Below are 12,826 nucleotides of genomic sequence, written 5' to 3' on the forward strand. Positions count from 1 at the left end.
GGATATTAAATATTGAAAGAACAAAATTGTGACAAGCTTAGCATGGGATGGCAATGTACAATAGGGAGTTTGATGTGTTTTTCACATGAGTAAGCATATGAATAGATGCTGGATCTCACTAGTTATCAGGTGAATGTATATTAACATAAGTTGACTATTTTTACATATTAGTCATAAGCTAATAAAAATTATAAAATCACTGTCAAAAGTGTAGGAAAATGGATCTTTTTATAAACAGTTAATGAAAACATAAATTGATATGGTCTTTTTGGAGAAATTTGACCAGTTCTAAAAAAAAATAAATAAAACAATGATTGATTTTGCAATTCTATTTCTAGGATTCTATGCTAAAGAAATATTCACATGTGTGAAAAAACATATTTATGTGCACAAATGTTCACTGTGACATTGTAGGTAGTGATAAGACACCAAAAACAACCTAAATGATTGTCAGTGAGAAAATGGTTAAATAAATTAGTTTACTCTTAGTATAGGATAGATACAGGCTTTCAAAAGAATAAGATAGAGCCTTATCTTAAATAGCCTTAAAAGCTTTTAAAGATATATTGTAAGTGAAAAAAAGCAGGTGAATATTGTATCATTACATTTTTGTAATTACAAATGATACACATACCTAAAGAAAATTCTGGAGGCATGACAGCTGTCACTTACGAGTAAGTAAATGGAATTGATGTTGCAGGGATGAGGCAGAAACTTCAGTTAAAAATCCATATTACTTGAACATTTTATAATTTATGTATTATTTTGCAATTTAAAAAGTAATGAAAAAGACTGACCTCAGTATAGTGAAATTGGAAAAGTGAGGAATATATGGAAATCACATAGAGATAGAGAAGAGAGAGATGCTGAATGAGGAATATGAAGATTGTCCCTGTAAAAGTTGGATGACAGGAAAGAGGTTTCTCTAAATTATAATATGTAGATAATTCACACAATATTATGTTTGAGTCCTGTAAAATATTAAAAGTATTGTCCTGTAGAATATTAAAAATATTTTTAAAATATTAGATTATTTAATAACATTTTCTCATCAAGACTGTCATATATATGCACACAAAAAATCTGATACTTGAGAAAATAAAATTCACTGAATATAATTAGGTAGATATTCTTAAAGATATAATTTCACCCACTGGAAGAAAATAAAATTAGTAAGTTTTATACTGAAAAATTATTTTCCATGAATTTTAATACACTTATTTATAAGAAACATTATAAAGGAATATACTGAGCGTTCCATGATTAGAAGCTAATAATCATAATATTCACACTGTGCATGCTAGCAGTTAATTACTTCTTTGACTTTTGGGGGTTTGGATGCTATAGTTTCACTCATTCTTGAATATAAACTCTAGGAAAATATAATTGCTACATGCAATTACCACTCTAATTTCTCTACTACTCCAAATGATACTTGTTTCCACCAATCTGTTTAAAAATAAATTGTTGTACTTACTTTCAACGATTACTTGTCTGTCTTCCCAGTTATCTTTAATAAGCTGTATATTTCCAAAGTGTGCATCGCTGTAGAAGATTCGGTTGGTGCCTTTTCTTCTTTGATTATAGTCAAAAGCCAAAGCTATGACATTCTTGAAATAATGTGGATTTTCGTATGGCCTTATTGGTGAATTTAAATTGGTTTCATCAGAAAGATGTATACTTTTTAATATTGTTCTCCCTGAATACAGCAAATAGCCTTCATGCCTTAAGCAAGTAACTCCATCCTCTGCCAAATATCCATGGGCACAAGCACAAGTTCTCTGGGAATTTCCTCGATAAAGACAGAGTTGCTGACATCCCCCATTGTCCTTGGCACAAACATTGGTCCCTAGGGAGAAGAAAAAGATACACACACGTATGTTTGTGTTTTTTCTTAGAAAAATATTAAAAATTTAATGTTGAATATTCTGGGTTATTTTATGCTTAATTTTTAGACTGGTCAGTATAAATCCAAACACTATAAAGTACTGCTATTTTTAATCACTTCAGTTTAAAACCTGGGATTTTTTATTTCAAAGATCGCATTCTTCTGCTCCCCTGACCATCCAAAGACAAGCATAAAAAATTTCCCTTAATCATCCAGTTAAGTGCATAACTCTTTTGAAACTTGATACTGAGATTACAATAGGTTGTATATATTGTAATCTTTGGTACAAGTAACTGATTCACTCAAAACATGAACTGCATTCACCAAAGAAATATGCAGTACCTTAAAGTCGGTGTCTTTGAAGTATATAAGATATCAAAGAAATTTATGGCTCCAATGTGCCTACCTTCCTAAGTATATTGGGCATAAGTTTTTCACTCCAGTTTTGAGTGAAGATGTAACATGATATTAAGATTTCTACATCAGACTAATTCTCCTCTATGAATTCATCATCCTCTCCAAAATTATTATACCTTCCTTTGATGTCAAGAAAATTAATTACAGTTTACTCTAATGGACATTTAAAATGAACATTATCTTAATGGAAGTGATATTAAAAAAAATCCAAATCATGTAATATCAGTTTCAAAACATATTTTAAAGAAATGATGACTCTGGACTTATTTCACACTAATAGCAACCTTCTGGAGCCATCATCACTTTATGTATTAAAATATAATCTGACATGAAAACAACCTTTTGGGCCAAGTAATGTGGCATATTTAGTTAGTTCTAAATAAAGTGTGTGACTATTAAAAAAATATATATATATAATCAAAAAAACCATTTTGGCTGCTTTTTACTCTCTAATATCCTAATTGTGCTTTGTATACTTCGCTGAATATGTATATTTATCAAGTGTTTCTATATTACTTAGTCTAAACCTATACTGAAGCCATACCAGGTATATAACATGTCCATATACATGCATTGTCCTAGGCAAAACTATCTATGAACTATTATATATTCATTTCATTAGGCTACTATATGATTTTTGTAGGAAATTAGATGTAAAAAAATAGGGTCTTGAGGTTTTGGACTCATATAAGAATTAATCCCTAACTTAAGTTTGATAAATAAATGTCAAAAAAAAAATAAGAGAAAGAAATAACATAAAACGTATTGCTGACCTTTCTCTCTCACTCGGTTAAAGATTTTAACCTCCTTCAGGTTGACTCCAAGACCCGTTCTCATGGTTACAGTTTCTGTGGCATCATTCTTGTGGCCCCTTCTGATGGACCCGTTGGCATGTGCTCTGCCAAGAAATTGAACATACGTGATCAACAATCTTTAATCCAAATCAAGCCAGTTATTTAAGCTGAAGGTAACAGATGGCCCAGCAGAAGGGAAAGAAACCAACATTAGTCTGTGACATTGAAAGGGTTGAGCCTGGAATAGCAAGAGTGACTGCCTCTTCTGTGGAAATTACATGGTTTTGTGAGATCCTTTCTGTGACCTTGCTAAGGAATGGCTAATCCTACAAGGGTAAAGCAATTGGCACTAAAATAACATTTTGAGACTCAAATACTTATGAAAAAATAAATTACCTGTCAGACCAGTAGATGTAAGCCCCAAAGACTGCAACTGAAAACATATCCACATTGCTCCCTGACAGCACCATCTCTCGATTCCCGCCAGTTTCAAGGTCAATTCTTTCTATCTTGTCTGTACGAGCATCACACCAATACAATTTATTTTCCTAAGTTTGATTGAAAAATAATATTACAAGCTGTTTTTGATTGTTTTATAAAGAAAATAAGAGAACACTAAAAGTAGACTAATGCAAGTTGGCAGTTAATGCACTTTCAATGCTTAAGAAATCCAACAGACCTCATAGTCAATGGAGATGCCATTTGGCCATGCTATTCCCATGCTTACGAGGACAACCTTCTCTGAGCCATCTAAACGAGCCTTTCCAATGGATGGCATCTGTCCCCATTCAGTCCAGAACAAGTAGCTGAAATTAAATTGCAGATAAATGCAGATAAACACAAAACTGCATATTATTAATAACAACAGCAATACCATTCATAGTAACAGAAAATAATACCATTTAAAAATCAATGTATGTGTGTATTGTTTGCAATAAAATAATTTTTATTATAAAAAAAATTTAACCATTCATAGAAATCAGAAGGAAGAATTTCCAAAATACCTTTTGTACACGCGGCTCCCTATCTGAAATGCTTTTTTTCAATCTACTTGCTTAATTCCTTCTGTTTTTTTAATATATCAAACATTGCCCTCAAGAAGCCTTTTGTGTTCTCTCTGATTATTGCACCATATACTCTGCTTCATAGCATGAATTAGAATGGCAAATTTACACTTGTGTTTCTTTACAAAGTTACTTTTTATTAATATTTTTTGCTCCCATTAGACTTTAAGCTCAGTGAGGACAGTGATCGTTTTTCTTATTCACTATTATACCTACAGCACTAGGTAATTTATGAATGTATACATGAATGCATTATAACTTTCAGTTCTGTCCACTTAGATTGCTAAATGGCTATGCAACTTTGAATTTTATAAATCATCTTGTGAAGGCATCTTAAAACATGAATTTATACAAAGCAGACATTCTTATTTTAGTAATCTTTTAACGTAATTTGGAAGGACTGTGGAAGAAAATAAAATATAGAAGAAAGAAAATCCATAGTATGCTGAAATATAACATGTCAAAAAATGAAATGTTAAAAAACAGAAGGTACATAATCCATGTTTCTTTCACCTATTCATTCAATAAATATAGTATTTATATTACAATACAGAAATTCATGCTTTCAGATAAATCAGATCTATTCTTTTGAAGTTATGCCCAGTGAAGTTTTATTCAGCTGTCAGATAACAGCAATGACTAAAGTTTAGAAAAATATGGCAATCATTGATTCATTCAGGTAAAAATGAGTGTGTATTCTGTGCATATTTGAATACATATATAACAGCAATCATACACAAGAAGAGAAAGTGAGACTGCATATAGGAAAAGCAAAGAAGACCTACATTCATATTTTGTATTATTTATCCATGAAAAATGGTAAACTACATAAAATATGTATTTCCTTTATGCATATTGTTTTGATTTATTTTAAAAGTTGATTTTTTCCCCTGAAAATGCTGTACAAAATAAATGCATTGGACTTTTACACCCAGACAAATATGAGGTGTGGCTGGAATCCCAAGTATATTAATCCTGAAGAAACTTTCATTCATATTTACAAGCTCTATAAATCAAAAAGGGAAAACTTTGTAGCAAGAAATCCAACTAATATTGGTTAGATCTAGGTTGAAGCAGGCATGGAAATATCTATATTTCTATTAAAATTATGATTTTTAAATCTTTAAGGGACATTGCATTAAAAAATTATTAAAAATAAAAACACTATTTTAACTGAGAGGTAAAATGTGTTGCTTCATTTAACTTTTCAAGGAGAAATTTTAGCATTACTAATGACATTAAAATGACAAGTCAGTCATTTGTTAAGATGACAGGGATGTTACACTGTGAAGGAGGCATTTTGGGAGCCAAGACAGACCTGCGCTTATTTATTCAATCTGATTCTTGTCATCTACTTTTAATACACTCCAGAGTTCAAATATGGAAGGCAATGGGTATAATATACCTTTTATTTAATAGTAATCTTTCAAATGTACTAAATGACTAATAAAAATATCATACCGAGTGAGTAGGTCAAATCAGCCATTTAACATATTTAATTCTCACAACTTTGGAAATTGCAGTTCAGGAAGTTAATGATCCACAGTCACATGGCTGATAGAGGAACTGCACTCAGGCTTTACTTACCCAGGGCTATACCTTCTTCTCTATGCTGTCTCACCAAATAGAAATATAATACAACAATATAATAATCTTAAATCAAGTGATATTTTCCCCTAAGTATAAGGAATATAACAAAGATCTCCATACTTGAAAAACAAAGCAAAACATGAAAAAGGTCTTAGTATTAAAAACAAGTCTCTTTCTTTTTTCCCCTAGTTCCTATTTATTTGAAATTTGTAGTACTTCTAGGCAGGAGGCTTAGATGAATGGCAACAAAATTAGGAATAAAAAAATATTCAAAATAAAACTATCTTGAATACAGATTTTACTCAAATTTTCAGCAATAATTGGACACACTGTCACAATATGTAAAGCCAAAGCTGACTGCAAGCATCACTTTTATGGCTAAAATATTTATCAACTTAATACAACTAAAAGATTCTACACTTGCCAAAATTAAGCAACATTTTATGATGGTCAGGCAAAGAATAATTTATTTGCTCCTTAAACTGAAATTGGAAGTAAAGAATTGAATAGAACTAGGTTAATCTAGCCCTGAAAATACTTTCCAAGGCTATCCCAGATCCAGAAATTTTCAAAATTGTCAAAATCAAATGCTGTATTATATGATCGACATTTCTCTGGATAATAATTTGTTCTACACTGAAAATTCCCTTATTTACAGAAGCTTATAGTTACAGAATTTAAAAACACAAAATTTAAAAAAGACATTCAAAAGTGGTTTGAAGGATTATAGAAATACTATCAGAAATTATCATAGCACAAATATTCCTATTGTCTTAATTAGACACAGAAGTTCTTGGCAGGAACATGTGCAAAGAATACATATCACAAGCTAACTTCCAATTAATTATTGACATTTGGTTAATAGGTAGAAGACTCCATTTGGTAGTGTTGGAGTTTCCAAAGGCCTAGCATACACTTACTGGTCCCCAAAAGTTTTTAAACTTACCATATGACAACTGTACTGATGTCAGAATTAGTTTACACACAGGTGCTCTTATAAAGGAAAACAAATGTTTTTATGTCACAATTAGTCAGATTCAAGCTGAAAAATATACTTTCAATGTATTATAAATGTCCTTGAATAATTTCAAATAAATATTTTTGGGGAAATAAGGCCAACATGAAAACTAAGCTCCAAAGTTGGTGGGGAAAGAGTAAAGGAGTATGGGCAAGAAAGAGAAGAATGAACGTGTCTAAATTGTTAAAGATATAGTATTAAATATGATTCTTATATTTTAAATATATGAACAATAGTGAAAAGCCACTAATTTGAATCAATGATTTTCTTTTAATTTAAGGTTTTTTTGACTGATAAACTGTTTCTCTGGAGCATAGATCTGAGTTGCAGTTTTTATGATAAATTTGCTATTTCTTCCTATTCCTATCCTTTACCTAAGAGAGTATGAAATAGATACTTATCAGATATGCTAGAGAAAACTTGAAATAACCAAAAATTGCCATGCTGGCACAAAAATGAAGATCACATAATTCTCTTATGTAGGCAGTTGCCTTGGTTGAAAAGAGAATCAAGAATGTCATTGTGTCCTCTGCGAGAGTGGAGGTCAACAGTGTGTTAGTTTATCTGTAAAAATAACAAAAACAAAAAACAGAAGCCCTGTAGGCTTTTATATATATTATATACATATAATATATATTTTATATATAAGGAATAGTAGCTTAGCAGTTTCACTAGAATCACTTAAAACACATATTAATTGAATACCTTGTAGGCCAACGTGTCAATGTCTCCATCTTCAGGCTAAAGCACAGGGAAAATAATATAGTACTGTCAAAGTCTGAATACATTTCATGAATATGTGAATTGGCATCCTTCATCGCCTATGAGGAATACAGTGTATTCCTCTATTCCTGTGAGGGCTTCTCCACATTTCCTTTTTCTTCATTTCTGTGCAGTTTTTGTTTTGAGAAAGTATTACATGCCAATCCCAAATCACTTTTCAAGCCCTGAATTGCTTAGAGGCTCCTGCAATATAAAAAGAACTCAACCACAGATAGCAGAACACTCTGCTAAAAGGAAGAGAGTCTAGAGACAGTAGAACCTTGAATACTACTTTCTAATTTTTTTGTTTTTGACAGTGGTTCGGTGGATAATTCTCAAATATATCCTTTCACTGCAGTCATGCACTCATTCAACAAATATTAATTAGGTACCTATTAAGTGCTAGGAACTGATAATATGAAATGAATTGGACTTAGTGACCCTTATGAAGGTCACTGTTTAATGGCAGAGGCAGATGGGTAAGTAAAGAATTACCTGAGAAAAATGCTACCAGCAATGCTTAAAACTTGCTAGTTGTAAGTCTCTATACGACATGAAAGTAGGGGCTTCAACACTGAAACTGTGGAAGTGCTGTGGTGAGAGAAGTTATTATTCCTACAAACAATTTCAGAAATAAACCTTTCCTTTGAAGGAGAATAAACATACAGGCCATCTGGGTTGTTCTCTCCTTACATTTAAGCTTAAAAAATATTTTTAAGTTATTTGTTCTTCAGGCCTTGTTCTGGTTTTTGTTATTCTTAAGTTTTACATTAGATTCCTTCTTGACTCATGACTTTCCAATATGAAGTAATTATATAAAACAATTATTATGTGTGTACCCAGCCAACACTGGAGAAGTATGGAGAAAAAGGCTTTAGAAAGAAAAATTTCTTTGGCATCTGTAATTCCATAGCATGCTAGGCTTATCACCCCATATTATATTTTTAATTCCTTATTTTATGTATTTATTTACACCCTGCCTCCTTGCCCATCCTTTCAATAAATATATACATATACATATACATTTACGTGTACATATATGATATTAGTTTGCTATTTACATGGTTTAACAATGGTTTTCCTGAGTGGTCCATCTTTTATTCACTTTTGGTATTTTCAGTATATAATATTTGATGTTTCCCTATAATCTATGAATTTTCCTATGAAATATTTAACACTGAGATGCCTAGGGCCTAGACTCCTAGTGCTCATGAGTTGATTTGGAATTCTTAAAATATTATACAGAAAATTTTAATTTGTTTCATGAACCCCAAACCATCTTATATATCAGTTATATGCAACCTATCCTGGATATCCCACGTTGAAACACACTGAGGAGATTTCTATAGGCAAATAGAGAAAGGAATATCTTAAACTTCTCTTTTACCCTTTACCACATTTTTATTGGTCAGATTCCTTAAGAAATTAGGAAAAGGTCCTACAGTCTTGTGTGGCTATCGCTGGTCTCCATTCAACATAGCTTTGGTGGTCTGGACCAGGGGCTCCCTCTTACAATGGGAAGTGGCATGACCTTTCTGGGTTCTCTTTCTCCTCCACCAGTTCAGAGCTGCAATGATAGCCCAGGGCATTCTGATAATTTCTAGTCCTTCTTTTCTCGTTTTAGCAGGAGAGGTAAGGTCCAAGATTTATGTTTAGAGGCTAAGAAATGAGAACAAAGCATATTGGAAAAAAAGTAGGTGAGACCTAACTATCGGAAAGAAGAGCGTCTACAGTAGAATTTTTTGGAAAATTCCTAATGAAAAATAGTATCGCACTTTTCTTTCATTTGTCCTTATAATTTGTTTGTATGCCTCTCTCAGAGACTTGTAGAAAAAGGTGGCTGTGATTTGGGGAATAATTGTGGTATTTCTGAATTGCTTGACCATCATGGTATATTAATATTATAAACTATCACCCTGATTCCACCACTATTTCTATTGCAAATCAAATTTAATTCCTTCTTTTTTATATGTTACCTCGTCTTCAGATGCAAAATACATTGATACTTTAGGAGGTGGTGTTAAACTATGCTATACTTTTGCCATCTCAACAGATGTTAAACTGTCACTCAAGACCTTCTGTATATTATTGAGCATATTCCAAAAGCATATATGTATATATAGTCAATGAAAGACCATTTAACAATATGTACTTTTTGAACACCAAAATATCATGTAAAGCTGAATCTTTGCCATGGAAAGAAACACTTTTCAGAAAGTTATTTATGGTTGCAGAGATATAAAGCTAAATTAAGAGAGGCAATGTAGATCCTACTGCCTAACAAGAAAAAAAAAATCACAGAGTATTTGTGTTTCACTTAGAGATCATACATCATGGGAGGTTAACCAACTTTTTCGGTATCATACTGTGACTTTCTATGCATCTTTATTTTTATTGTAGGTAGAAAATGACTTTTTAGCATAAAGAGAATTATTACATTTTAATTTTTTTAAAGAGAGTGAGGCCTTACCAAAAAAATAAAGAAGTCAACAGAGGGGAGAAACTGAATTTTCAAGCGGAACTAAATTCATATACACTTTCTATTTTGCATATGGCTACATTTTAAAAGACCTCAAGTCTCCATTGCTCAAAAACAGGCTTCATGCCCACTTTTCAAGGCATATTTATATCTTGGATTCAGCTAATTTACTCCATCATGGTTCACCTTTTCTCTTGGCAATACCACCTGCCATGTTTTAACATCAAACAGAATATTAAAATGCTGTACTTTATTCCTGTGATATGAATTTTGACACTTAAATGTCTATGTAATATTACCTGGAAATCAGTGTTTGATTTCCAGGTAAAAGTTATTCAAATTTTTTCACAGAGTGGTCATTTATAAGCCCTTCCCCCCCACCCCGAACTCATCAGTAAACATGTAGATAAGGTATTAGAAGACACATATCACTAATGTTTCCAAGCAGTAATAAACATTTCCTGAAAATAAACCTAATATTTGAAAAGGTATATCAATTCTTAACTATGAATCCTGAAAAATATCCATGTGACAATTAATATTGAAGAAAAGTTTTTAAGAAGAAGTGAAGACAGAGAAACAATATTTAAAATATTGTTATACATGTCAAAGATTTCTTGTTCTGTGGGATGAAATGTAAATCTTGTTTGGGGGGCTCAAAATTAATAAATCAAAAGTGCTTACTGAGATCCTCCGGCTAAGTCAGTGCTGAGCTCGGAGTCACAATGGAGAGAAATGGAAAACCTAAGAGACAGCTGGAGATAAGAAATGACAGGATTTACAGACAGATGGAAATAGGTGATGAAAACCTATGGAAAGTCTGAAGTAAGTTTCAATCTTGTCAGGACGAAAGAACCATGATAACACAGAAAGAGACGCCATGGTTAGGAAAGAAAGCCAGTAGATGAAAACTAGGAGGACATGGTAAGTTTCAGTGACAGTTGGATGTTCAAATAAATCATTTCTAAAGGAAATTGTAAATATAATTAAAGGAATGAAGATGAAATATTGGATGTAATGTAGTGATTAATGTCAGAAACATGAAAATATGTTTAAAAGATAAATATAGCAAGAGAGAAAATAGCATACAGAGCTTTAAGTGAGGAGAAAGATGCTCAGAAGAGAAATACAATGCTCAGAGGAAATACATGGAAGGGGTCAGAGAGAACAAGAAAACTCAGCGTTAAAGAAGGTAACAGAAAAAATAAACTCTCGAGTGGATAAATGGTGGAGAAATGTCAAGGAGAAGGCAAGGGGTGTGAAAAAAAAATCTGAAAAACAAAATCTGGATTTGGCTATGGATAAATTTAGAAATTCCTGGAAAGAACTAAAGCTGAAAATTCATATCAGAAGTTAAGTGAGGAGACATTTACTTCTATTCTAAGAAGTTGAGAAGTAAACGTGCAGAGAGAAATAAGACAGTATTTTTCTTTTCAAATAAGAGGGATCTGAGCCTATTTGAAAGCAAAGGGAAAGGCTTCATTGAAAGTAATAAGTTAAAGATGATCGAATAGAAAAGAACAGTTACTGCAATGAGATGCCTGAGGAAATAGATGCCATCGTGAAGTGAAGTAGGTTTAAGGAAGAAAAAACAAAACTTTCTCTGAGGTTATATGCACTTATTTCAAAACATTCACATTATGAATTTGTAGATTCCATTTTCCCTTACCATCACATAGTCACTCTATTACAATTAACCACCAAATCCACTTAACTGCTTTACTAATCTCTGACAATTTTGCCATCTTCTCCATTCAAGCAGACATCCTTAGGGACTTTATGGCTCATGTTGTTGATCCTATGAACATCCCAGCTCCTGGTTCCTCATCTTATCTGTTCCAGGGACCTTCATCTCTCTTTTGCCTCTGCCTTACGTTACTCTGATCTCCTGTTCTTGGTCTCCCTCCATTTCATCACTAATTTCTAGACCTCACCTCCTGATTAACAACTCATAGTTATTCCCTTACAATTGCCAACTTTGAATCGGTCACCACCTACTCCTTGTTTGGCCCATTTTCCCCCATTATTTTTGCTACTGCTAAGTTGCTGAGCACTATTACTCAAGGTCATATAAATACCCCATTAGATTCTAGAAACCCATTCCAGCTGGACTCATGTTGCTTGGAATCCTTTTATTCATATTGTACTTTATTCATATTCTATTCACCACAATAGTTTCACCAAAATTTACTTATTCATTTAAAGCTGCTAACTCTACTCATATCATCTATGAGTTTCTTCAATTTCACTAATTTTAACCGCTAAAATATATTCTATTGCTATACTCTATCTCTTTCACTTCATCTCCAAAAATAGAAGAAGAGAACTTTCCCTAATTTAATCTTCCCATTTAAATTTACCTCATTTAATCTTCCCAATAACCAAAAAGGATATAAGCATTTGAGATCAAGATACTTCAAAAGATCCCAAAGGTAGGAAATGTCCAAGCTGGGCTTCCAAACCATAGTGGACACTGTTGGTGCTGCACTTAGACATCCTCAGATCTTGTTTCCTATTTCTATGTACTCCAGTGCCCAGCTCCTGTGTCCTTTTGTTTTCAGTAGCTCACATAGCCAACTTTCTTCAGAGGACAGCTACTAGACTCTCTTCTTTCACAAGTAGTGCTGAGAGCCAGAAATCTTGGGAGTGTATGTCCCCCCAGGGTTGTTGCCCTTATCCAATGAATAATTGGGTGGGAGTTCAAAGTCAAGCTCCCTTGCTAAGTGAGGTTTACCCTCCAGAGCTTTCCAAGGCATGTCTGAGGTCTGGACTTTGCTCACAGTTGAACCTTTGCTTGGCCCCTTCTCATTCCAG

General features: G+C 32.8%; 1 protein-coding gene across 1 annotated transcript in view; it reads right to left on the minus strand.

Annotated features, from left to right (window-relative positions):
* The window catches only part of LRP1B (LDL receptor related protein 1B), a 1,897,582-nt gene that overhangs the window by 484,346 nt on the left and 1,400,410 nt on the right, over positions 1-12,826 (minus strand). Inside the window, exons 38-41 of the mRNA XM_036857483.1 lie at positions 3,779-3,905; positions 3,496-3,647; positions 3,079-3,203; positions 1,478-1,849 (exon numbers count right to left, since the gene is read on the minus strand). Coding sequence (XP_036713378.1) covers positions 1,478-1,849; positions 3,079-3,203; positions 3,496-3,647; positions 3,779-3,905 — 776 coding nt within the window. The remainder of the gene's footprint in view (positions 1-1,477; positions 1,850-3,078; positions 3,204-3,495; positions 3,648-3,778; positions 3,906-12,826) is intronic.

This window comes from Balaenoptera musculus, chromosome 7 (genome assembly GCF_009873245.2).
Source record: "Balaenoptera musculus isolate JJ_BM4_2016_0621 chromosome 7, mBalMus1.pri.v3, whole genome shotgun sequence".
NCBI classification, from domain to species: Eukaryota; Metazoa; Chordata; class Mammalia; order Artiodactyla; family Balaenopteridae; genus Balaenoptera; species Balaenoptera musculus.